This window comes from Scyliorhinus torazame, unplaced genomic scaffold (assembly GCF_047496885.1).
Source record: "Scyliorhinus torazame isolate Kashiwa2021f unplaced genomic scaffold, sScyTor2.1 scaffold_1730, whole genome shotgun sequence".
NCBI lineage: Eukaryota > Metazoa > Chordata > Chondrichthyes > Carcharhiniformes > Scyliorhinidae > Scyliorhinus > Scyliorhinus torazame.
Genome location: NW_027309457.1, coordinates 1,118 through 28,574, shown reverse-complemented (window position 1 = coordinate 28,574; position 27,457 = coordinate 1,118). Strand labels below are relative to the sequence as shown.

General features: G+C 65.1%; 1 protein-coding gene across 1 annotated transcript; it reads right to left on the bottom strand.

The window, feature by feature from the left end:
• Window positions 1–376: 376 nt before the first annotated feature.
• LOC140407644 (DISP complex protein LRCH3-like) lies at window positions 377–27,042 on the bottom strand (the record flags this gene model as incomplete). The annotated part of the gene is made up of 11 exons (XM_072494980.1): window positions 377–469; window positions 858–988; window positions 2,667–2,730; window positions 4,117–4,247; window positions 6,485–6,593; window positions 7,564–7,660; window positions 9,583–9,698; window positions 12,038–12,174; window positions 13,283–13,388; window positions 25,570–25,696; window positions 26,898–27,042. Coding segments are annotated over 10 exons (1,109 nt in total), but the record flags the coding sequence as incomplete, so codon positions are not given.
• Between the last annotated feature and the right edge of the window lie 415 nt (window positions 27,043–27,457).

Here is a 27,457-nt window from a genome sequence, read left to right as displayed (position 1 = left end):
TGAGAACCTTTTTCCTCGGATAGTGCTGTCTAGCACGAGGGGACATAGCTTTAAATTGAGGGGAGATAGATATAGGACAGATGTCAGAGGTAGGTTCTTTACTCAGAGAGTAGTAAGGCGTGGAATGCTCTGCCTGCAACAGTAGTGGACTCGCCAACACGAAGGGCATTCAAATGGTCATTGGATAGACATATGGACAATAAGGGAATAGTGTAGATGGGCTTTAGAGTGGTTTCACAGGTCGGCGCAACATCGAGGGCCGAAGGGCCTGTACTGCGCTGTAATGTTCTATGTTTTACAGGGTCCCAAGCGCAGGACAGGGAACGGCAGCAAGATTCAGGCACGCTCATTCCTGCTGCCTGCGGCCAGACACTTACCCAGGCCCAGCTCTGCTGTTCGCCTCCCCAGCGAGCTCTGTGACTGGAGACTGAACGGCACGGCTCTGCTCATCGAGCTGACACTGACGCCCCTGGGGAGACAGCACGGATCAGTCAGCAAGGCAGACCCCCCCCCCCCCTGCCCAACCTTCCCAAACAGGACAGCGAGACAGCCAGCACGGATTGAGCCTCAAGGATTAGTACAGCCCCTCCCCGCCTGGAGCCCAGGACCAGGTCAGGAGCCTCAGCTGGAGGCTCGCGGCCGATTCCGGGGCCCCGCTCCGCAGGAAGGACGGTCGAAAACCCGGAGGGAGATTCACTAGACGTTCCCTGGGATGAGGCATAGAGCCTCCTAGCCGGAAAGAGCAGGCAAGGGGAACGAGACTACAGGAGGAGGGACAGTAGTCCTCGGGCTTGGGGAGGGGAGAGGGTGGAGGACGGAGGTGTTTCCCAGGGAGGAGGGGGGAGTAAAGGACCCACCTTTCGCGTCTCTCTGTCGCCTGGCTCTGCAGTTGTTTCTCTCTCTCTGCCAAATCAGCAGAGTCTCGGGACGTCTCTCTCTCCCCTCCCGGTGTACCTCATCTTTCCCGGTGATATGTCTCCACTTGTCCTGCAAGTCAGGGACAGAGAGAGAGAGAGACACAAAAACCATTCCAATTAAAACGGCCACTGAAAACCGCCCGACATTTTTTTCCCCCCATTAGGAGCCGAGCACCCGCTTCCACGTGGACATTCACAGAATGCTGGGGAATCTACACAGCCCTTTGTTTAAGGATGGACCGACCACCGACAAAAAGAGCGATGGCGGTTCCACGTGGTCCTGAAGCGGATCCCCCGGAAACGTGGAGGCAGTTCCGGCGGTTCGAGAGAATTGTGTGCTTGAGCCGGTGAGGCTGGATGCTCGGTCTCGGGGTTGGGGGGGTTCGAGTGGAGGTGGTGGAACAAAGGACTTGTTCCTGGAAGGCGAGCTTGGTTTGCGGGCCTGGAGGAGTTGACGGGGAAGTTTCGGATTCGTAGTGGGGGGGGGGGGCCTCTTCAGGTAAACACAGGTGGGGACTTGGCGAAAAAGGTTTCCCCAATGTTTCTGGTGACACCTCCCTCCTCGTTGTTGGGGGACGGCGATGGGGATTGGGGGTCATCTCGGCGATTTGTGAGAAGATTTGGAGGAGGATGTGGCGTCTCTGGAGGGGGTTAAGGCCGAGTGGGAGGAGGAACTGGGAGGGGGGGGTGGCGCTGGAGGAGGGGTGGCGGTGCGAGGTGTTGCGGAGGGTGAACGCCTCAACCTCGTGTCTGAGGCAGGCGGTAATAGAGTTAAAGGTGGCGCGCAGGGTGCACCTGATGAGGTGGAGGATGGGCCGGCTGTATTGAGGGGGTGGGGGGCACTGGTGAGCGGTGTGGGAGGGGTCCAGCCAATCACGCACACATGTTCTGGTCCTGCCCCAAGTTGGGGAAATTTTGGGGGTAGTTTCTCCGCACCGTGTCGGCGACCCTGCAGGGGATTTGGAGCCTGGGGGCCGTATTCGGGTGTCGGGCTTGCCAGAGCTGCAGATCGGGGGGGGGGGGGGAGGAGTTCCACAGAGATGGGGTCTGTTTATTCTACACTTTGAAGAATTGGTCACCACCAGCTGCTATGGAGGGGGTGGAGTTTAAATGAAAATCGCTTATTGTCACAAGTCGGCTTCAATGAAGTTACTGTGAAAAGCCCCTAGTCGCCACATTCCGACGCCTGTTCGGGGAGGCCGGTACGGGAATCGAACCGTGCTGCTGGCCTGCCTTGGTCTGCTTTCAAAGCCAGCGATTTAGCCCAGTGTGCTGAACCGGCCCAGAACACCTAGGGTGTCTTGCTCAGGTACACTTTCTGGATGCAGTGACCACAAGGCACTTATGCAAATTTTCCCCGCAACAGACAATCAGCAGCTCCGCTCTACTGCCCTCTGTTGGAGTTTGGGAGGGGGGGGGGGGGTACAGATGGGTGTTATTCTTGGAGTCTTATGTGTGTGTTGGTTGGTAGAGTGGGGGGGGGGGGGGGGGTGCTATTGATTTGCACGGTTTTGTTTTATGGATAAAATGATAAAAAGCGAATAAAAATATTTTTTAAAATGGATCCCTTCAAGCCTCACTGCGATTTTGATGCCCCCACATCCAAATTCGACAGGAGGTATCGAAGGTGGAGGAAGCGAGGCAGGAAGGTGGGGTTCAGGATAGACCAGCAATGATGGAACACAATGACCACAATAGGCTCGAGGGGCAGAATGGCCCCCTGCTATCAAGCCCCGCCCCGGGACTTACCATTGGGAGGAAGCCTGTCCGTTAGGCCGCCCTTCTCCGAGCAGCTCTTCTTCTGTTTATTGTCCTATTGCGGAAAATGGGAACAGATTAAATTCAAAGACAAAATCGAACGAAACAAAGTCAGATTCAAACACAGCAGCTGGAAGTCCGACAAACTCCAGTCAGGTGAGAGATCGCGACCGAGAGCGGCAACTCCAGGAATGTCAACTTCAGCCAGTGTTGGGTGAGAAGGTTCCGGCAATTGTGCCCGAAGCTCGTGTGTTCAAATCCCACCACACCGCCCAGCTCAACACTGCCAGCGAATGGACTGAGCGAGTGCCGCACTGTCAGAGGGTCAGTACTGAGGGAGTGCCGCACTGTCAGAGGGTCAGTACTGAGGGAGTGCCGCACCGTCAGAGGGTCAGTACTGAGGGAGTGCCGCACTGTCAGAGGGTCAGTACTGAGGGAGTGCCGCACTGTCAGAGGGTCAGTACTGAGGGAGTGCCGCACTGTCAGAGGGTCAGTACTGAGGGAGTGCCGCACTGTCAGAGGGTCAGTACTGAGGGGGCGCCGCACTGTCAGAGGGTCAGTACTGAGGGAGTGCCGCACTGTCAGAGGGTCAGTACTGAGGGAGCGCCGCACTGTCAGAGGGTCAGTACTGAGGGAGTTGCCGCACTGTCAGAGGGTCAGTACTGAGGGAGTGCCGCACTGTCAGAGGGTCAGTACTGAGGGAGCGCCGCACTGTCAGAGGGTCAGTACTGAGGGAGTGCCGCACTGTCAGAGGGTCAGTACTGAGGGAGTGCCGCACTGTCAGAGGGTCAGTACTGAGGGAGCGCCGCACTGTCAGAGGGTCAGTACTGAGGGAGTGCCGCACTGTCAGAGGGTCAGTACTGAGGGAGTGCCGCACTGTCAGAGGGTCAGTACTGAGGGAGCGCCGCACTGTCAGAGGGTCAGTACTGAGGGAGCGGCCGCACTGTCAGAGGGTCAGTACTGAGGAGTGCCGCACTGTCAGAGGGTCAGTACTGAGGGAGTGCCGCACTGTCAGAGGGTCAGCACTGAGGGAGTGCCGCACTGTCAGAGGGTCAGCACTGAGGGACTGCCGCACTGTCAGAGGGTCAGCACTGAGGAAGTGCTGCCGCTGAGATGGTCTAAGACATGTTGATGACTGTTTTGAAGATGGATTGCTATGGACAGAATTCTCTGGTGCGCTGCTTAATATTTATCCCTCATCTAACATTATTAAACCAGATTTTCTAGATCATTATTATGCAGGATCTTGCTGTGCACATTTTGGCTGCCGCATTTCCTGCATTAGGACAGTGCCTGGCCTTGGCAAATGCCTGGAGTTGACTCTGTGAAATTTCGGGATTCCCTGAGCTGGTGAAAAGATCAACAGAGACACAAACCCTCGGATTTGAGATTCCCCACCCTCCCCCCGTTATCCCCGAGGTGTCGCTAGCTGCGGGTTTACCTCCTGTGAGCAGGGTGTGCGATGGCACTTGCTGGGAGCGGCCGTGTTCACCGTCCCTGGCTTCACATCCTCCTCCTCCTCGCCATTCACACTGCTGTCGATGAAGTCGATCTGCTCCGGGTCCTGATTCACTGCAGCCGGGGGGGTGGGGGGGGGGGGGGGGTGCGGGGAAGAGGGGCAAAGAGCGGGTTAGTGTCGGAGCCACCCACAAGCAGTCTGAGCAATTCCTGCGAGGGCCGCCCTCGCCCCCGGGAGTGGGTGGAAGCCGGCGGTGCAGTTGGCGTCAGGTACGTCCCCTTTGGAAAGACATTCGATAAAGTGACGCATAACAGGCTTGTTACAAAAAACGGGACTGTGCGGATATCAAGGGGCAACAGCTTCCATGATACAAAACTGACCGATGGCCAGGAAACAGAGGGTGGGGGGGAGAGGGAGAGAGAGAGAGAGAGAGAGAGAGAGAGAGAGAGAGAGAGAGAGAGAGAGAGAGAGAGAGAGAGAGAGTGAGAGGCTCAGATTGGAGATAGACAATGAGGGCGGCACGGTAGCACAGTAGTTAGCACTGTGGCTTCATAGCTCCAGGGTCCCAGGTTCGATTACCGGCCTGGGTCGCTGTCTGTGCGCAGTCTGCACGTTTTCCCAGTGTCCTCCATGGTTTCCTCCGGGTGCTGGATATCAGTATATGGATTTCAGTAAAGCATTTGATAAGGTTCCCCACGGTAGGCTATTGCAGAAAATACGGAGGCTGGGGATTGAGGGTGATTTAGAGATGTGGATCAGAAATTGGCTAGCTGAAAGAAGACAGAGGGTGGTGGTTGATGGGAAATGTTCAGAATGGAGTTCAGTTACAAGTGGCGTACCACAAGGATCTGTTCTGGGGCCGTTGCTGTTTGTCATTTTTATCAATGACCTAGAGGAGGGCGCAGAAGGGTGGGTGAGTAAATTTGCAGACTACAGTAAAGTCGGTGGTGTTGTCGACAGTGCGGAAGGATGTAGCAGGTTACAGAGGGACATAGATAAACTGCAGAGCTGGGCTGAGAGGTGGCAAATGGAGTTTAATATAGAGAAGTGTGAGGTGATTCACTTTGGAAGGAATAACAGGAATGCGGAATATTTGGCTAATGGCAAAGATCTTGGAAGTGTGGATGAGCAGAGGGATCTAGGTGTCTATGTACATAGATCCCTGAAAGTTGCCACCCAGGTTGATAGGGTTGTGAAGAAGGCCTATGGAGTGTTGGCCTTTATTGGTAGAGGGATTGAGTTCCGGAGTCATGAGGTCATGTTGCAGCTGTACAAAACTCTGGTACGGCCGCATTTGGAGTATTGCGTACAGTTCTGGTCACCGCATTATCGGAAGGACGTGGAGGCTTTGGAGCGGGTGCAGAGGAGATTTACCAGGATGTTGCCTGGTATGGAGGGAAAATCTTATGAGGAAAGGCTGATGGACTTGAGGTTGTTTTCGTTGGAGAGAAGAAGGTTAAGAGGAGACTTAATAGAGGCATACAAAATGAACAGGGGGTTAGATAGGGTGGACAGTGAGAGCCTTCTCCCGCGGATGGAAATGGCTAGCATGAGGGGACATAGCTTTAAACTGAGGGGTAATAGATATAGGACAGAGGTCAGAGGTAGGTTCTTTACGCAAAGAGTAGTGAGGCCGTGGAATGCCCTACCTGCTACAGTAGTGAACTCGCCAACATTGAGGGCATTTAAAAGTTTATTGGATAAGCATATGGATGATAATGGCATAGTGTAGGTTAGATGGCTTTTGTTTCGGTGCAACATCGTGGGCCGAAGGGCCTGTACTGCGCTGTATTGTTCTATGTTCTATGCTCCGGTTTCCTCCCACAGTCCAAAGACGTGCAGGTTAGGTAGATTGGCCGTGCTAAATTTGATGGGCCAAATGGCCTCCTTCTGCACTGTAAATTCTGTGAATGTGGCCTCTGGGAGTGGGTCTTGGGATCACAGCCACTGAAGCCCGCTTGGCTGTGAAGAATAAAGATAGCAAGAGAGGGCCAGAGAGGGGCTGGTGAAATGGGCAGACACACGGCAGATACTGTTCAACACAGGGAGAAACGTGAAGTGAATCCATACGGTGGAAGGTGGTCTATTAACCGAATGGAACAGCGACTGCCGACCTGCGTGCAAGTCTTCTTAGGCGGCAGGGATAGTTTGCTGCACGAAATAATTAATCCAACAAGGGGGAGTTAGGTAACTTGTTAAGGGGAAAGATGTGCAGGTCTGTGGGGATGGGTGCGCCCCACGGGAAAGGTCTTTCCAATGGGCTAGTACAGGCAAACAGGCTGAATGGCCTCCCCGGGCCGCGGTGAGGGGGAGAATATGCTTCTGGTTGGACACCTCATTCTCTGCTCACCGTGTGCGCTGTTCTCCGAGGGCACCCCAGGGCGGCTCTCCTTCAACTGCTTCTGCTCCCGGGATATCTCCAGCATTCGGAGGGAGAGGTCCGTCAACTCATCAGTGGACTGCGGAGAGAGAGGAGCTCGCATGAGCCAGGGATCGGACCCAGGGCGGAGGCAGTGGGATTATAACCCCCCCGTGGGATTGGGCAGGCAGTGAACACCCCCCCGCCCCTCGCCCCAACACCCCCCCCTCGCCCCAACACCCCCCCCTCGCCCCAACACCCCCCCTCGCCCCAACACCCCCCCTCGCCCCAACACCCCCCCTCGCCCCAACACCCCCCCTCGCCCCAACACCCCCCCCTCGCCCCAACACACCCCCCTCGCCCCAACACCCCCCCCCTCGCCCCAACACCCCCCCCTCGCCCCAACACCCCCCCCTCGCCCCAACACCCCCCCCTCGCCCCAACACCCCCCCCTCGCCCCAACACCCCCCCTCGCCCCAACACCCCCCCCTCGCCCCAACACACCCCCCCTCGCCCCAACACACCCCCCCTCGCCCCAACACACCCCCCTCGCCCCAACACACCCCCCCTCGCCCCAACACACCCCCCCTCGCCCCAACACCCCCCCTCGCCCCAACACCCACCCTCGCCCCAACAGCCCCCCTCGCCCCAACACCCACCCTCGCCCCAACACCCACCCTCGCCCCAACACCCACCCTCGCCCCAACACCCCCCCTCGCCCCAACACCCCCCCTCGCCCCAACAGCCCCCCTCGCCCCAACACCCACCCTCGCCCAAACACCCACCCTCGCCAACCCAACACCCCCCTCCTTGTGAGATCGGCCAGGCATTGAAACCCCACCCACCCACACCCCACCCCTTACCCGCCCACCAATTGTACCCACGCCCCCGTTAGATCGTTCAGACGGTGAACCCCCCACTCACCTCCCCCCCCAGCAGTCCCCAACCCCCTCCCTGTGAAATCACAGTGATAAGGGGGAGGGGGGAGAACCCCTGGTCACCGAGATTGAATTCCACTCCATTCCGATCACCCCCCCCTCACTCGGCGTCCCACCCCCCGCCCCACTCACCTCATTCCCTGACCAGCGCTTGCTGCCGCTGTCCACACTGTTGAACCCCGAGTCGAGGCCGCTGTGCTGCCGGTGGCCACAGAAATCGTCAGGAAGACTGTAAACCAGGACCGGGGGGGGGGGGGGGGGGGGGGAAGAGTGTTAATGCCTTGCATCTCATTGCCCCCCCTCTTCATTCACCCCTCCCTTCAAGGCCAGAGTCCATCGCCCACCCCGAATCACCCTCGAACCGAGCGACCCGCCCGCCCTTTCGACAGTCAACCCCATTGGCTGTGGGTCCGGAGTCCCGCGTGGGCCAGACCGGGGAAGGTTGGCAGATTTCCTTCCTGACAGGGGCTTCGGGGAACCAGCTGGGATTTTAACCACGATGGTTTCACGGTCGCCATTACTGAGACTAACTTCATACTTCCGGATTTCATTATTTGAATTTAAATTCACACCAGCCGTCGGGGTGGGATTTGAACCCATGTCCCCCACGAGCGTCATCCTGGCCTATGGAATTACTGGCCCGGGCGATATCTCCATGATACGCAAGTCTCCCCATATCTCAGTGGGATTAGAACACAGAGGGGATATGGTGATAAATTCAGCTTTATTGAACCTGGGACAGACCTCGCCAGGAGTAACGGGCTTCAGTCCTGGCACCCCTTCCTTACACAGACAGCAGCAGGGACCTGGAACACCAGGAGGCCTGTGTAACAGGCTCGAGGGGTTGAATGGGGCCTCCTCCTGTTCCTGTGTAACAGGCTGGAGAGGGGATGAATGGGCCTCCTCCTGTTCCTGTGCAACAGGCTGGAGAGGGGCTGAATGGGCCTCCTCCTGTTCCTGTGCAACAGGCTGGAGAGGGGCTGAATGGGCCTCCTCCTGTTCCTGTGTAACAGGCTGGAGAGGGGCTGAATGGGCCTCCTCCTGTTCATGTGTAACAGGCTGGAGAGGGGCTGAATGGGCCTCCTCCTGTTCCTGTGTAACAGGCTGGAGAGGGGCTGAATGGGCCTCCTCCTGTTCCTGTGTAACAGGCTGGAGAGGGGCTGAATGGGCCTCCTCCTGTTCCTGTGTAACAGGCTCGAGGGGTTGAATGGGGCCTCCTCCTGTTCCTGTGTAACAGGCTGGAGAGGGGCTGAATGGGCCTCCTCCTGTTCCTGTGTAACAGGCTGGAGAGGGGCTGAATGGGCCTCCTCCTGTTCCTGTGCAACAGGCTGGAGAGGGGCTGAATGGGCCTCCTCCTGTTCCTGTGTAACAGGCTGGAGAGGGGCTGAATGGGCCTCCTCCTGTTCATGTGTAACAGGCTGGAGAGGGGCTGAATGGGCCTCCTCCTGTTCCTGTGTAACAGGCTGGAGAGGGGCTGAATGGGCCTCCTCCTGTTCCTGTGCAACAGGCTGGAGAGGGGCTGAATGGGCCTCCTCCTGTTCCTGTGCAACAGGCTGGAGAGGGGCTGAATGGGCCTCCTCCTGTTCCTGTGTAACAGGCTGGAGAGGGGCTGAATGGGACTCCTCCTGTTCATGTGTAACAGGCTGGAGAGGGGCTGAATGGGCCTCCTCCTGTTCCTGTGTAACAGGCTGGAGAGGGGCTGAATGGGCCTCCTCCTGTTCCTGTGTAACAGGCTGGAGAGGGGCTGAATGGGCCTCCTCCTGTTCCTGTGTAACAGGCTCGAGGGGTTGAATGGGGCCTCCTCCTGTTCCTGTGTAACAGGCTGGAGAGGGGCTGAATGGGCCTCCTCCTGTTCCTGTGTAACAGGCTGGAGAGGGGCTGAATGGGCCTCCTCCTGTTCCTGTGTAACAGGCTGGAGTGGGGCTGAATGGGCCTCCTCCTGTTCCTGTGCAACAGGCTGGAGGGGGGCTGAATGGGCCTCCTCCTCAGCCTGCTGTCCCTGGCGCTCGCTGCCCCTCACAGGGTCGCAGGTTAGATGGGAGGGAGTTTGAAGAGTAATTTTCAGGCTGGGCTGACCAGATGATCCATTAACTGTTCCTCACTTAGACCCTCCAGGGAGAGATTCGCAGAGCCGCGGTGTTTGGTACTCACCAAGAAACGAAACTCGATGGCCTGATGCACCTTTCCAAATCGGAGAGATCCGGGACAATTTTGCACGCTTCTATGTTCAAATATTTAAATATGTGGATCTTCCCTTTCGTACAGATCTGAAAAGAACAGAGTTGCTGAAAATAAGAAAAATGGAGAGTAAAGCTCCCTCTACACTGTCCCCAGCAAACACTCCCAGGACAGGTAGAGCACGGGGTTAGATACAGAGTAAAGCTCCCTCTACACTGTCCCCATCAAACACTCCCAGGACAGGTATAGCACGGGGTTAGATACAGAGTAAAGCTCCGTCTACACTGTCCCCATCAAACACTCCCAGGACAGGTACAGCACGGGGTTAGATACAGAGTAAAGCTCCCTCTACACTGTCCCCATCAAACACTCCCAGGACAGGTACAGCACGGGGTTAGATACAGAGTAAAGCTCCCTCTACACTGTCCCCATCAAACACTCCCAGGACAGGTGCAGCACGGGGTTAGATACAGAGTAAAGCTCCCTCTACACTGTCCCCATCAAACACTCCCAGGACAGGTACAGCACGGGGTTAGATGCAGAGTAAAGCTCCCTCTACACTGTCCCCATCAAACACTCCCAGGACAGGTACAGCATGGGGTTAGATACAGAGTAAAGCTCCCTCTACACTGTCCCCATCAAACACTCCCAGGACAGGTACAGCACAGGGTTAGATACAGAGTAAAGCTCCCTCTACACTGTCCCCATCAAACACTCCCAGGACAGGTACAGCACGGGGTTAGATACAGAGTAAAGCTCCCTCTACACTGTCCCCATCAAACACTCACAGGACAGGTACAGCACGGGGTTAGATACAGAGTAAAGCTCCCTCTACACTGTCCCCATCAAACACTCCCAGGACAGGTACAGCACGGGGTTAGATACAGAGTAAAGCTCCCTCCACACTGTCCCCATCAAATACTCCCAGGACAGGTACAGCACAGCGTTAGATACAGAGTAAAGCTCCCTCTACACTGTCCCCATCAAACACTCCCAGGACAGGTGCAGCACGGGGTTAGATACAGAGTAAAGCTCCCTCTACACTGTCCCCATCAAACACTCCCAGGACAGGTACAGCACAGCGTTAGATACAGAGTAAAGCTCCCTCTACACTGTCCCCATCAAACACTCCCAGGACAGGTACAGCACGGGGTTAGATACAGAGTAAAGCTCCCTCTACACTGTCCCCATCAAACACTCCCAGGACAGGTACAGCACGGGGTTAGATACAGAGTAAAGCTCCCTCTACACTGTCCCCATCAAACACTCCCAGGACAGGTACAGCACGGGGTTAGATACAGAGCAAAGCTCCCTCTACACTGTCCCCATCAAACACTCCCAGGACAGGTACAGCACGGGGTTAGATACAGAGTAAAGCTCCCTCTACACTGTCCCCATCAAACACTCCCAGGACAGGTACAGCACGGGGTTAGATACAGAGTAAAGCTCCCTCTACACTGTCCCCATCAAACACTGCCAGGACAGGTACAGCACGGGGTTAGATACAGAGTAAAGCTCCCTCTACACTGTCCCCATCAAACACTCCCAGGACAGGTACAGCACGGGGTTAGATACAGAGTAAAGCTCCCTCTACACTGTCCCCATCAAACACTCCCAGGACAGGTACAGCACGGGGTTAGATACAGAGTAAAGCTCCCTCTACACTGTCCCCATCAAACACTCCCAGGACAGGTACAGCACGGGGTTAGATACAGAGTAAAGCTCCCTCTACACTGTCCCCATCAAACACTCCCAGGACAGGTGCAGCACGGGGTTAGAAACAGAGTAAAGCTCCCTCTACACTGTCCCCATCAAACACTCCCAGGACAGGTACAGCACAGCGTTAGATACAGAGTAAAGCTCCCTCTACACTGTCCCCATCAAACACTCCCAGGACAGGTACAGCACGGGGTTAGAAACAGAGTAAAGCTCCCTCTACACTGTCCCCATCAAACACTCCCAGGACAGGTACAGCACAGCGTTAGATACAGAGTAAAGCTCCCTCTACACTGTCCCCATCAAACACTCCCAGGACAGGTACAGCACGGGGTTAGATACAGAGTAAAGCTCCCTCTACACTGTCCCCATCAAACACTCCCAGGACAGGTACAGCACGGGGTTAGATACAGAGTAAAGCTCCCTCTACACTGTCCCCATCAAACACTCCCAGGACAGGTATAGCACGGGGTTAGATACAGAGTCAAGCTCTCTCTACACTGTCCCCATCAAACACTCCCAGGACAGGTAGAGCACGGGGTTAGATACAGAGTAAAGCTCCCTCTACACTGTCCCCATCAAACACTCCCAGGACAGGTACAGCACGGGGTTAGATACAGAGTAAAGCTCCCTCTACACTGTCCCCATCAAACACTCCCAGGACAGGTACAGCACGGGGTTAGATACAGAGTAAAGCTCCCTCGACAGTTACCTGTGCCGGGGGCGACTGTAAGGGGTTGTTGTCCAGTAGAATGTTCTGGAGGTGCCGGAGGTGTCTATAACAAACAGGAATCCGTGTGACTTTGTTACAGGAGAAGTCAAGGCGGACGAGTGGCAGCTCGGAAAGTTCTAGAAGGAACAAAAAAAAGTCCATGTTAATCAGACTGTTACCACAGAGGTTCCAGGATCGTAATCCGGGATGTTCGAGGCGCTAAGCTTCCTAATCACTATTCAACCCAGAAAGGTTTTGGACACACTATTCAACCATGAAAGCAGCGTAGTGCACGGTCAGTACTGAGGGAGTGCCGCACTGTCAGAGGGTCAGTACTGAGGGAGTGCCGCACTGTCAGAGGGTCAGTACTGAGGGAGTGCCGCACTGTCAGAGGGTCAGTACTGAGGGAGTGCCGCACTGTCAGAGGGTCAGTACTGAGGGAGTGCCGCACTGTCAGAGGGTCAGTACTGAGGGAGTGCCGCACTGTCAGAGGGTCAGTACTGAGGGAGTGCCGCACTGTCAGAGGGTCAGTACTGAGGGAGTGCCGCACTGTCAGAGGGTCAGTACTGAGGGAGTGCCGCACTGTCAGAGGGTCAGTACTGAGGGAGTGCCGCACTGTCAGAGGGTCAGTACTGAGGGAGTGCCGCACTGTCAGAGGGTCAGTACTGTGGGAGTGCCGCACTGTCAGAGGGTCAGTGCTGAGGGAGTGCCGCAATGTCAGAGGGTCAGTGCTGAGGGAGTGCTGCACTGTCAGAGGGTCAGTACTGAGGGAGTGCCGCACTGTCAGAGGGTCAGTACTGAGGGAGTGCAGCACTGTCAGAGGGTCAGTACTGAGGGGGTGCCGCGCTGTCAGAGGGTCAGTACTGAGGGAGTGCCGCGCTGTCAGAGGGTCAGTACTGAGGGAGTGCCGCACTGTCAGAGGGTCAGTACTGAGGGAGTGCCGCACTGTCAGAGGGTCAGTACTGAGGGAGTGCCGCACTGTCAGAGGGTCAGTACTGAGGGAGTGCCGCACTGTCAGAGGGTCAGTACTGAGGGAGTGCCGCACTGTCAGAGGGTCAGTACTGAGGGAGTGCCGCACTGTCAGAGGGTCAGTACTGAGGGAGTGCCGCACTGTCAGAGGGTCAGTACTGAGGGAGTGCCGCACTGTCAGAGGGTCAGTACTGAGGGAGTGCCGCACTGTCAGAGGGTCAGTACTGAGGGAGTGCCGCACTGTCAGGGGAGGGTGTAGGGCACTCGCTCGCTCACCTTCGGGCAGCGTGATTAACTGGTTCCGTCGCACATTGAGGTCCCGCAGCGACTCCAGATTCCCCATCTGCGGAGGCAGCATCTGCATCTCGTTACAGCTCACATCCTGTGCAGTGAAACAGATAGTACAGTCACCGGCTCGGCCACCGACACGCCGCCCGGCCACCGACAAGGCGCTCAGCCACCGACACGCCGCCCGGCCACCGACACGCCGCCCGGCCACCGACAAGGCGCTCAGCCACCGACACGCCGCCCGGCCACCGACACGCCGCCCGGCCACCGACAAGGCGCTCAGCCACCGACACGCCGCCCAGTCACCGACACGCCGCCCGGCCACCGACAAGGCGCTCAGCCACCGACACGCCGCCCGGCCACCGACACGCCGCCCAGTCACCGGCCCGGCCACCGACAAGGCGCTCAGCCACCGACAAGGCGCTCAGCCACCGACACGCCGCCCGGCCACCGACACGCCGCCCGGCCACCGACAAGGCGCTCAGCCACCGACAAGGCGCTCAGCCACCGACACGCCGCCCGGCCACCGACACGCCGCCCAGTCACCGACACGCCGCCCGGCCACCGACAAGGCGCTCAGCCACCGACACGCCGCCCGGCCACCGACACGCCGCCCAGTCACCGACACGCCGCCCGGCCACCGACAAGGCACTCAGCCACCGACACGCCGCCCGGCCACCGACACGCCGCCCAGTCACCGGCACGCCGCCCAGTCACCGGCCCGGCCACCGACAAGGCGCTCAGCCAACGACAAGGCGCTCAGCCACCGACACGCCGCCCGGCCACCGACACGCCGCCCAGTCACCGGCTCGCCGCCCGGCCACCGGCACGCCGCCCGGCCACCGGCACGCCGCCCGGCCACCGACAAGGCGCTCAGCCACCGACACGCCGCCCGGCCACCGACACGCCGCCCGGCCACCGACAAGGCGCTCAGCCACCGACACGCCGCCCAGTCACCGACACGCCGCCCGGCCACCGACAAGGCGCTCAGCCACCGACACGCCGCCCGGCCACCGACACGCCGCCCAGTCACCGGCCCGGCCACCGACAAGGCGCTCAGCCACCGACAAGGCGCTCAGCCACCGACACGCCGCCCGGCCACCGACACGCCGCCCGGCCACCGACAAGGCGCTCAGCCACCGACAAGGCGCTCAGCCACCGACAAGGCGCTCAGCCACCGACACGCCGCCCGGCCACCGACACGCCGCCCAGTCACCGACACGCCGCCCGGCCACCGACAAGGCGCTCAGCCACCGACACGCCGCCCGGCCACCGACACGCCGCCCAGTCACCGACACGCCGCCCGGCCACCGACAAGGCACTCAGCCACCGACACGCCGCCCGGCCACCGACACGCCGCCCAGTCACCGGCACGCCGCCCAGTCACCGGCCCGGCCACCGACAAGGCGCTCAGCCAACGACAAGGCGCTCAGCCACCGACACGCCGCCCGGCCACCGACACGCCGCCCAGTCACCGGCTCGCCGCCCGGCCACCGGCACGCCGCCCGGCCACCGGCACGCCGCCCGGCCACCGGCCCGGCCACCGGCACGCCGGTCAGTCACCGGCTCAGTCACCGGCACGCCGCCCAGTCACCGGCACGCCGCCCAGTCACCGGCACGCCGCCCAGTCACCGGCACGCCGCCCAGTCACCGGCACGCCGCCCAGTCACAGGCCCGGCCACCGACACGCCGCCCAGTCACCGGCACGCCGCCCAGTCACCGGCTCGCCGCCCGGCCACCGGCACGCCGCCCGGTCACCGGCACGCCGCCCGGTCACCGGCACGCCGCCCAGTCACCGGCACGCCGCCCAGTCACCGGCCCGGCTACCGACACGCCGCCCAGCCACCGACACGCCGCCCAGTCACCGGCTCGCCGCCCAGTCACCGGCCCGGCTACCGACACGCCGCCCAGCCACCGACACGCCGCCCAGTCACCGGCTCGCCGCCCAGTCACCGGCCCGGCTACCGACACGCCGCCCAGCCACCGACACGCCGCCCAGCCACCGACACGCCGCCCAGCCACCGACACGCCGCCCAGCCACCGACACGCCGCCCAGCCACCGACACGCCGCCCAGTCACCGGCTCGCCGCCCAGCCACCGGCCCGGCCACCGACCCGCCGCCCAGTCCCCGGCTCGCCACCCAGCCACCGACACGCCGCCCAGGTCACCGGCCCGCCGCCCCGGTCACCGACCCGCCGCCCCGGTCACCGACCCGCCGCCCCGGTCACCGACCCGCCGCCCCGGTCACCGACCCGCCGCCCCGGTCACCGACCCGCCGCCCCGGTCACCGACCCGCCGCCCCGGTCACCGACCCGCCGCCCCGGTCACCGACCCGCCGCCCCGGTCACCGACCCGCCGCCCCGGTCACCGACCCGCCGCCCCGGTCACCGACCCGCCGCCCCGGTCACCGACCCGCCGCCCCGGTCACCGACCCGCCGCCCCGGTCACCGACCCGCCGCCCCGGCCACCGACCCGCCGCCCCGGCCACCGACCCGCCGCCCCGGCCACCGACCCGCCGCCCCGGCCACCGACCCGCCGCCCCGGCCACCGACCCGCCGCCCCGGCCACCGACACGCCGCCCGGCCACCGACAAGGCGCTCAGCCACCGACACGCCGCCCGGCCACCGACAAGGCGCTCAGCCACCGACACGCCGCCCGGCCACCGACACGCCGCCCGGCCACCGGCACGCCGCCCAGTCACCGGCCCGGCCACCGACAAGGCGCTCAGCCACCGACAAGGCGCTCGGCCACCGACACGCCGCCCGGCCACCGACACGCCGCCCGGCCACCGACACGCCGCCCGGCCACCGACACGCCGCCCAGTCACCGGCTCGCCGCCCGGCCACCGGCACGCCGCCCGGCCACCGGCACGCCGCCCGGCCACCGGCTCAGTCACCGGCACGCCGCCCAGTCACCGGCACGCCGCCCAGTCACCGGCACGCCGCCCAGTCACCGGCACGCCGCCCAGTCACCGGCACGCCGCCCAGTCACCGGCACGCCGCCCAGTCACCGGCCCGGCCACCGACACGCCGCCCAGTCACCAGCACGCCGCCCGGTCACCGGCACGCCGCCCGGCCACCGGCACGCCGCCTGGTCACCGGCACGCCGCCCAGTCACCGGCACGCTGCCCAGTCACCGGCACGCCGCCCAGTCACCGGCCCGGCTACCGACACGCCGCCCAGCCACCGACACGCCGCCCAGTCACCGGCTCGCCGCCCGGTCACCGGCTCGCCGCCCAGTCACCGGCCCGGCTACCGACACGCCGCCCAGCCACCGACACGCCGCCCAGTCACCGGCTCGCCGCCCAGCCACCGGCTCGCCGCCCAGCCACCGGCCCGCCCACCGACCCACCGCCCAGTCCCCGGCTCGCCGCCCGGCCACCGACACGCCGCCCAGTCACCGGCTCGGTCACCGACCCGCCGCCCCGGTCACCGACCCGCCACCGGCTCAGTCACCGACCCGCCGCCCAGTCACCGGCTCAGTCACCGACCCGCCGCCCCGGCCACCGACACGCCGCCCCGGCCACCGACACGCCGCCCCAGCCACCGACACGCCGCCCCGGCCACCGACACGCCGCCCCGGCCACCGACACGCCGCCCCGGCCACCGACACGCCGCCCGGCCACCGACAAGGCGCTCAGCCACCGACACGCCGCCCGGCCACCGACAAGGCGCTCAGCCACCGACACATTGCCCGGCCACCGACACGCTGCCCAGTCACCGGCACGCCGCCCAGTCACCGGCTCGCCGCCCAGTCACCGGCACGCCGCCCAGTCACCGGCACGCCGCCCAGTCACCGGCACGCCGCCCAGTCACCGGCACGCCGCCCAGTCACCGGCCCGGCCACCGACACGCCGCCCAGTCACCGGCACGCCGCCCAGTCACCGGCCCGGCCACCGACACGCCGCCCAGTCACCGGCACGCCGCTCAGTCACCGGCCCGGCCACCGACACGCCGCCCGGTCACCGGCTCGGCCACCGACAAGGCGCTCAGCCACCGACAAGGCGCTCAGCCACCGACACGCCGCCCGGCCACCGACACGCCGCCCGGCCACCGACACACCGCTCAGTCACCGGCCCGGCCACCGACACGCCGCCCAGTCACCGGCACGCTGCCCAGTCACCGGCTCGCCGCCCGGCCACCGGCACGCCGCTCGGTCACCGGCATGCCGCTCAGTCACCGGCCCGGCCACCGGCAAGGCGCTCACCACCGACAAGGCGCTCAGCCACCGACACACCGCTCAGTCACCGGCCCGGCCACCGGCACGCCGGTCAGTCACCGGCACGCCGCCCAGTCACCGGCCCGGCTACCGACACGCCGCCCAGCCACCGACACGCCGCCCAGTCACCGGCTCGCCGCCCAGTCACCGGCCCGGCTACCGACACGCCGCCCAGTCACCGGCTCGCCGCCCAGCCACCGGCCCGGCCACCGACCCACCGCCCAGTCCCCGGCTCGCCGCCCAGCCACCGACACGCCGCCCAGGTCACCGGCTCGCCGCCCAGTCACCGGCTCGGTCACCGACCCGCCGCCCCGGTCACCGACCCGCCGCCCCGGTCACCGACCCGCCGCCCCGGTCACCGGCTCAGTCACCGACCCGCCGCCCAGTCACCGGCTCAGTCACCGACCCGCCGCCCCGGCCACCGACCCGCCGCCCCGGCCACCGGCACGCCACCCCGGTCACCGGCACGCCGCCCCGGCCACCGGCACGCCGCCCCGGCCACCGGCTCGGTCACCGACCCGCCGCCCCGGTCACCGACCCGCCGCCCCGGCCACCGGCTCAGTCACCGACCCGCCGCCCCGGCCACCGGCTCAGTCACCGACCCGCAGCCCCGGCCACCGGCTCAGTCACCGACCCGCCACCCCGGCCACCGGCTCAGTCACCGACCCGCCGCCCCGGCCACCGGCTCAGTCACCGACCCGCCGCCCCGGCCACCGGCTCAGTCACCGACCCGTCGCCCCGGCCACCGGCTCAGTCACCGACCCGCCGCCCCGGCCACCGGCTCAGTCACCGACCCGCCGCCCCGGCCACCGGCTCAGTCACCGACCCGCCGCCCCGGCCACCGGCTCAGTCACCGACCCGCCGCCCCGGCCACCGGCTCAGTCACCGACCCGCCGCCCCGGCCACCGGCTCAGTCACCGACCCGCCGCCCCGGCCACCGGCACGCCGCCCCGGCCACCGGCACGCCGCCCCGGCCACCGGCACGCCGCCCCGGCCACCGGCACGCCGCCCCGGCCACCGGCACGCCGCCCCGGCCACCGGCACGCCGCCCCGGCCACTGGCACGCCGCCCCGGCCACTGGCACGCCGCCCCGGCCACCGACAAGGCGCTCAGCCACCGACACGCCGCCCGGCCACCGACACGCCGCCCAGTCACCGGCACGCCGCCCAGTCACCGGCCCGGCCACCGACAAGGCGCTCAGCCACCGACAAGGCGCTCAGCCACCGACACGCCGCCCGGCCACCGACACGCCGCCCAGTCACCGGCTCGCCGCCCGGCCACCGGCACGCCGCCCGGCCACCGGCACGCCGCCCGGCCACCGGCCAGTCACCGGCTCAGTCACCGGCACGCCGCCCAGTCACCGGCACGCCGCCCAGTCACCGGCACGCCGCCCAGTCACCGGCACGCCGCCCAGTCACCGGCACGCCGCCCAGTCACCGGCCCGGCCACCGACACGCCGCCCCGGTCACCGGCACGCCGCCCAGTCACCGGCTCGCCGCCCGGCCACCGGCACGCCGCCCGGCCACCGGCACGCCGCCCGGTCACCGGCACGCCGCCCGGTCACCGGCACGCCGCCCGGTCACCGGCACGCCGCCCAGTCACCGGCACGCCGCCCAGTCACCGGGCCGGCTACCGACACGCCGCCCAGCCACCGACACGCCGCCCAGTCATCGGCTCGCCGCCCAGCCACCGGCCCGGCCACCAACCCACCGCCCAGTACCCGGCTCGCCGCCCAGCCACCGGCCCGGTCACCGACCCGCCGCCCCGGCCACCGACCCGCCGCCCCGGCCACCGACACGCCGCCCCGGCCACCGACACGCCGCCCCGGCCACCGACACGCCGCCCGGCCACCGACACGCCGCCCGGCCACCGACAAGGCGCTCAGCCACCGACACGCCGCCCGGCCACCGACAAGGCGCTCAGCCACCGACACGCCGCCCGGCCACCGACAAGGCGCTCAGCCACCGACACGCCGCCCGGCCACCGACACGCCGCCCGGCCACCGGCACGCCGCCCAGTCACCGGCACGCCGCCCAGTCACCGGCCCGGCCACCGACAAGGCGCTCGGCCACCGACAAGGCGCTCGGCCACCGACAAGGCGCTCGGCCACCGACAAGGCGCTCGGCCACCGACAAGGCGCTCGGCCACCGACACGCCGCCCGGCCACCGGCTCGCCGCCCGGCCACCGGCACGCCGCCCGGCCACCGGCTCGCCACCCCGGCCACCGGCACGCCGCCCGGCCACCGGCCCGGCCACCGGCACGCCGGTCAGTCACCGGCTCAGTCACCGGCACGCCGCCCAGTCACCGGCACGCCGCCCAGTCACCGGCCCGGCCACCGACACGCCGCCCAGTCACCGGCACGCCGCCCGGTCACCGGCTCGCCGCCCGGTCACCGGCACGCCGCCCAGTCACCGGCACGCCGCCCAGTCACCGGCACGCCGCCCAGTCACCGGCACGCCGCCCAGTCACCGGCACGCCGCCCAGTCACCGGCACGCCGCCCAGTCACCGGCACGCCGCCCAGTCACCGGCACGCCGCCCAGTCACCGGCACGCCGCCCAGTCACCGGCACGCCGCCCAGTCACCGGCACGCCGCCCAGTCACCGGCACGCCGCCCAGTCACCGGCACGCCGCCCAGTCACCGGCCCGGCTACCGACACGCCGCCCAGCCACCGACACGCCGCCCAGTCACCGGCTCGCCGCCCAGCCACCGGCCCGGCCACCAACCCACCACCCAGTACCCGGCTCGCCGCCCAGCCACCGACACGCCGCCCAGGTCACCGGCTCGCCGCCCCGGTCACCGACCCGCCGCCCCGGTCACCGCCCCGCCGCCCCGGTCACCGCCCCGCCGCCCCGGCCACCGACCCGCCGCCCCGGCCACCGACCCGCCGCCCCGGCCACCGACACGCCGCCCGGCCACCGACACGCCGCCCGGCCACCGACACGCCGCCCGGCCACCGACAAGGCGCTCAGCCACCGACACGCCGCCCGGCCACCGACACGCCGCCCGGCCACCGGCACGCCGCCCAGTCACCGGCCCGGCCACCGACAAGGCGCTCAGCCACCGACAAGGTGCTCAGCCACCGACACGCCGCCCGGCCACCGACACGCCGCCCGGCCACCGGCTCGCCGCCCGGCCACCGGCACGCCGCCCGGCCACCGGCACGCCGGTCAGTCACCGGCTCAGTCACCGGCACGCCGCCCAGTCACCGGCACGCCGCCCAGTCACCGGCACGCCGCCCAGTCACCGGCACGCCGCCCAGTCACCGGCACGCCGCCCAGTCACCGGCACGCCGCCCAGTCACCGGCACGCCGCCCAGTCACCGGCACGCCGCCCAGTCACCGGCACGCCGCCCAGTCACCGGCACGCCGCCCAGTCACCGGCACGCCGCCCAGTCACCGGCACGCCGCCCAGTCACCGGCACGCCGCCCAGTCACCGGCACGCCGCCCAGTCACCGGCACGCCGCCCAGTCACCGGCACGCCGCCCAGTCACCGGCACGCCGCCCAGTCACCGGCACGCCGCCCAGTCACCGGCACGCCGCCCAGTCACCGGCACGCCGCCCAGTCACCGGCACGCCGCCCAGTCACCGGCACGCCGCCCAGTCACCGGCACGCCGCCCAGTCACCGGCACGCCGCCCAGTCACCGGCACGCCGCCCAGTCACCGGCACGCCGCCCAGTCACCGGCCCGGCCACCGACAAGGCGCTCAGCCACCGACAAGGCGCTCAGCCACCGACACGCCGCCCGGCCACCGACACGCCGCCCAGTCACCGGCTCGCCGCCCGGCCACCGGCACGCCGCCCGGCCACCGGCACGCCGCCCGGCCACCGGCCCGGCCACCGGCCAGTCACCGGCTCAGTCACCGGCACGCCGCCCAGTCACCGGCACGCCGCCCAGTCACCGGCACGCCGCCCAGTCACCGGCACGCCGCCCAGTCACCGGCCCGGCCACCGACACGCCGCCCAGTCACCGGCACGCCGCCCAGTCAACAAAGAACAAAGAACAAAGAAATGTACAGCACAGGAACAGGCCCTTCGGCCCTCCAAGCCCGTGCCGACCATACTGCCCGACTAAACTACAATCTTCTACACTTCCTGGGTCCGTATCCTTCTATTCCCATCCTATTCATGTATTTGTCAAGATGCCCCTTAAATGTCCCTATCGTCCCTGCCTCCACTACCTCCTCCGGTAGTGAGTTCCAGGCACCCACTACCCTCTGCGTAAAAAACTTGCCTCGTACATCTACTCTAAACTTTGCCCCTCTCACCTTAAACCTATGCCCCCTAGTAATTGACCCCTCTACCCTGGGGAAAAGCCTCTGACTTTCCACTCTGTCTATGCCCCTCATAATTTTGTATACCTCTATCAGGTCGCCCCTCAACCTCCTTCGTTCCAGTGAGAACAAACCGAGTTTATTCAATCGCTCCTCATAGCTAATGCCCTCCATACCAGGCAACATTCTGGTAAATCTCTTCTGCACCCTCTCTAAAGCCTCCACATCCTCCTGGTAGTGTGGCGACCAGAATTGAACACTATACTCCAAGTGTGGCCTAACTAAGGTTCTATACAGCTGCAACATGACTTGCCAATTCTTATACTCAATGCCCCGGCCAATGAAGGCAAGCATGCCGTATGCCTTCTTGACTACCTTCTCCACCTGTGTAGCCCCTTTCAGTGATCTGTGGACCTGTACTCCTAGATCTCTTTGACTTTCAATACTCTTGAGGGTTCTACCATTCACTGTATATTCCCTACCTGCATTAGCCCTTCCAAAATGCATTACCTCACATTTGTCCAGGTTAAACTCCATCTGCCATCTCTCCGCCCAAGTCTCCAGACAATCTAAATCCTGCTGTATCCTCAGACAGTCCTCATCGCTATCCGCAATTCCACCAACCTTTGTGTCGTCTGCAAACTTACTAATCAGACCAGTTACATTTTCCTCCAAATCATTTATATATACTACAAAGAGCAAAGGTCCCAGCACTGATCCCTGTGGAACACCACTGGTCACAGCCCTCCAATTAGAAAAGCATCCCTCCATTGCTACCCTCTGCCTTCTATGGCCTAGCCAGTTCTGTATCCACCTTGCCAGTTCACCCCTGATCCCGTGTGACTTCACCTTTTGTACTAGTCTACCATGAGGGACCTTGTCAAAGGCCTTGTCAGTCACCGGCTCGCCGCCCGGCCACCGGCACGCCGCCCGGCCACCGGCACGCCGCCCGGTCACCGGCACGCCGCCCGGTCACCGGCACGCCGCCCAGTCACCGGCACGCCGCCCAGTCACCGGCACGCCGCCCGGTCACCGGCACGCCGCCCAGTCACCGGCACGCCGCCCAGTCACCGGCACGCCGCCCAGTCACCGACACGCCGCCCAGCCACCGACACGCCGCCCAGTCATCGGCTCGCCGCCCAGCCACCGGCCCGGCCACCAACCCACCGCCCAGTACCCGGCTCGCCGCCCAGCCACCGGCCCGGTCACCGACCCGCCGCCCCGGCCACCGACACGCCGCCCCGGCCACCGACACGCCGCCCCGGCCACCGACACGCCGCCCCGGCCACCGACACGCCGCCCCGGCCACCGACACGCCGCCCCGGCCACCGACACGCCGCCCCGGCCACCGACACGCCGCCCCGGCCACCGACACGCCGCCCGGCCACCGACAAGGCGCTCAGCCACCGACACGCCGCCCGGCCACCGACAAGGCGCTCAGCCACCGACACGCCGCCCGGCCACCGACACGCCGCCCGGCCACCGGCACGCCGCCCAGTCACCGGCACGCCGCCCAGTCACCGGCACGCCGCCCAGTCACCGGCACGCCGCCCAGTCACCGGCACGCCGCCCAGTCACCGGCACGCCGCCCAGTCACCGGCCCGGCCACCGACAAGGCGCTCAGCCACCGACAAGGCGCCCGGCCACCGACACGCCGCCCGGCCACCGGCTCGCCGCCCGGCCACCGGCACGCCGCCCGGCCACCGGCTCGCCACCCGGCCACCGGCACGCCGCCCGGCCACCGGCCCGGCCACCGGCACGCCGGTCAGTCACCGGCTCAGTCACCGGCACGCCGCCCAGTCACCGGCACGCCGCCCAGTCACCGGCACGCCGCCCAGTCACCGGCACGCCGCCCAGTCACCGGCACGCCGCCCAGTCACCGGCACGCCGCCCAGTCACCGGCACGCCGCCCAGTCACCGGCACGCCGCCCAGTCACCGGCACGCCGCCCAGACACCGGCACGCCGCCCGGTCACCGGCTCGCCGCCCGGCCACCGGCTCGCCGCCCGGTCACCGGCACGCCGCCCAGTCACCGGCACGCCGCCCAGTCACCGGCACGCCGCCCAGTCACCGGCACGCCGCCCAGTCACCGGCACGCCGCCCAGTCACCGGCACGCCGCCCAGTCACCGGCACGCCGCCCAGTCACCGGCACGCCGCCCAGTCACCGGCCCGGCCACCGACACGCCGCCCAGTCACCGGCACGCCGCCCAGTCACCGACACGCCGCCCAGCCACCGACACGCCGCCCAGTCACCGGCACGGCTACCGACACGCCGCCCAGTCACCGACACGCCGCCCAGTCACCGGCACGCCGCCCAGTCACCGGCCCGGCTACCGACACGCCGCCCAGTCACCGGCTCGCCGCCCAGCCACCGGCCCGGCCACCAACCCACCACCCAGTACCCGGCTCGCCGCCCAGCCACCGACACGCCGCCCAGGTCACCGGCTCGCCGCCCCGGTCACCGACCCGCCGCCCCGGTCACCGCCCCCGCCGCCCCGGTCACCGACCCGCCGCCCCGGCCACCGACCCGCCGCCCCGGCCACCGACAAGGCGCTCGGCCACCGACACGCCGCCCGGCCACCGACAAGGCGCTCGGCCACCGACACGCCGCCCGGCCACCGACAAGGCGCTCAGCCACCGACACGCCGCCCGGCCACCGGCACGCCGCCCAGTCACCGGCCCGGCCACCGACAAGGTGCTCAGCCACCGACAAGGCGCTCAGCCACCGACACGCCGCCCGGCCACCGACAAGGCGCTCAGCCACCGACACGCCGCCCGGCCACCGGCACGCCGCCCAGTCACCGGCCCGGCCACCGACAAGGCGCTCAGCCACCGACAAGGTGCTCAGCCACCGACACGCCGCCCGGCCACCGACACGCCGCCCCGGCCACCGGCTCGCCGCCCGGCCACCGGCACGCCGGTCAGTCACCGGCTCAGTCACCGGCACGCCGCCCAGTCACCGGCACGCCGCCCAGTCACCGGCACGCCGCCCAGTCACCGGCACGCCGCCCAGTCACCGGCACGCCGCCCAGTCACCGGCACGCCGCCCAGTCACCGGCACGCCGCCCAGTCACCGGCACGCCGCCCGGTCACCGGCACGCCGCCCAGTCACCGGCACGCCGCCCGGTCACCGACACGCCGCCCAGTCACCGGCACGCCGCCCAGTCACCGGCACGCCGCCCAGTCACCGGCACGCCGCCCAGTCACCGGCACGCGCCCAGTCACCGGCACGCCGCCCAGTCACCGGCACGCCGCCCAGTCACCGGCACGCCGCCCAGTCACCGGCACGCCGCCCAGTCACCGGCACGCCGCCCAGTCACCGGCACGCCGCCCAGTCACCGGCACGCCGCCCAGTCACCGGCACGCCGCCCAGTCACCGGCACGCCGCCCAGTCACCGGCACGCCGCCCAGTCACCGGCACGCCGCCCAGTCACCGGCACGCCGCCCAGTCACCGGCACGCCGCCCAGTCACCGGCACGCCGCCCAGTCACCGGCACGCCGCCCGGTCACCGGCACGCCGCCCGGTCACCGGCACGCCGCCCAGTCACCGGCACGCCGCCCAGTCACCGGCACGTCGCCCAGTCACCGGCACGTCGCCCAGTCACCGAACTCGGGTAACACATGCTGACGTGCACACCGAGACACACACACATGCACCCACCCAGGGTGGAGTTCTCCTCCTGGCGTTCGGGTTGTGAGCGGTGGGCGGTGCGTTTGGTGGTCGGGGAGAGGTGGTGCTGGTCTTACCCTCAGCTGTATGGCGACCCTCAGTAATGAACTTACCAGTTCTCGGAGCTGTGTGAGGCAGCCAATGTTGTCAGGCAGCGACGTGAGCTTGTTGTTACTGGTGATTAGCACTTTCAGGGGCAGGCAACACAGGTAGGGAGGTAGCACACACAGCTGGCTGCGACTGAGGATAGAGGAGAGAGAGTTCATCACGAGGCTTCAACAATCCCTCACACACTGAAACACTAGCCCCATCCACAAGGGCCACTGGACAGTGATCAGGAGCAGGAACACTGGCTGATTTCCCTCTCACTCTAACCCAGGGATCACTGGACAGTGATCAGGAGCAGGAACCCTGGCTGATTTCCCCTCTCTCTCTCACTAACCCAGGGATCACTGGACAGTGATCAGGAGCAGGAACCCTGGCTGATTTCCCCCCTCTCTCTCTAACCCAGGGATCACTGGACAGTGATCAGGAGCAGGAACCCTGGCTGATTTCCTCTCTCTCTAACCCAGGGATCACTGGACAGTGATCAGGAGCAGGAACCCTGGCTGATTTCCTCCCTCTCTAACCCAGGGATCACTGGACAGTGATCAGGAGCAGGAACCCTGGCTGATTTCCTCTCTCTCTAACCCAGGGATCACTGGACAGTGATCAGGAGCAGGAACCCTGGCTGATTTCCCCTCTCTCTCTAACCCAGGGATCACTGGACAGTGATCAGGAGCAGGAACCCTGGCTGATTTCCTCTCTCTCTCTAACCCAGGGATCACTGGACAGTGATCAGGAGCAGGAACCCTGGCTGATTTCCTCTCTCTCTCTAACCCAGAGATCACTGGACAGTGATCAGGAGCAGGAATCCTATCTGATTTCCTCTCTCTCTCTAACCCAGGGATCACTGGACAGTGATCAGGAGCAGGAAGCCTGGCTGATTTCCCCTCTCTCTCTCTAACCCAGGGATCACTGGACAGTGATCAGGAGCAGGAAGCCTGGCTGATTTCCTCTCTCTCTCTCTAACCCAGAGATCACTGGACAGTGATCAGGAGCAGGAATCCTGGCTGATTTCCTCTCTCTCTCTAACCCAGGGATCACTGGGCAGTGATCAGGAGCAGGAACCCTGGCTGATTTCCTCTCTCTCTCTAACCCAGGGATCACTGGACAGTGATCAGGAGCAGGAACCCTGGCTGATTTAATCGAGACGTTCAAAATGATCTCTGACAGAGTGAATAAGGACAACAGCTTCACCTGGTGGGAGGAAGGTCAGAGATTGAAGGTCATTGAACTGAGGGGTGAGGGGTGGGGTGACACACAGGTTTTGGGCATTCACAATAATAAATACAGCCGATGCTCGAAATGCGAAACTAAAAGAGGAGATGCTGGCGTTTACCTGAGGTTGAGGTAGGTTAATGCCTGGAGGTTAATGATAGCTGGTGGAATAGCCCTCAAACAGTTGTGGTACAGATTGAGGGACTCCAGTGAGATGTACTGGCAAATCTCGCTCGGAATCTCTGAAAGCCGGTTCTTGGACAGATCTGCAAAGCGAAAGGAAGGCATTACAACCAGTCAGAGCCCCAGCCTTACTCAGGAGAATGTATCAATCATAGAATCGAATCGTAGAAACGCGACTGTGCAGAAGGAGGCCATTCGGCCCATCAGCATCGACCTATCGAAAGGGCGCAACACTTCGGACCAATCGCCCCGCCCTACACCTGCAACCTCACCCCAAGGGGAACTGATCGCGGCCAATCCACCCAACCTGCACATCTTTGGACTGTGGGAGGAAACCGGAGCACCCGGAGGAAACCCACGCAGACACGGGGAGGACGTGCAGACTCCGCACAGACAGTGACCCAAGCCGGAATCGAACCTGGGACCCTGGCGCTGTGAAGCCACAGTGCTAACCACTGTGCTACCGTGCTGTCTTCGCCAGGATAGTGGAGGAGGAGG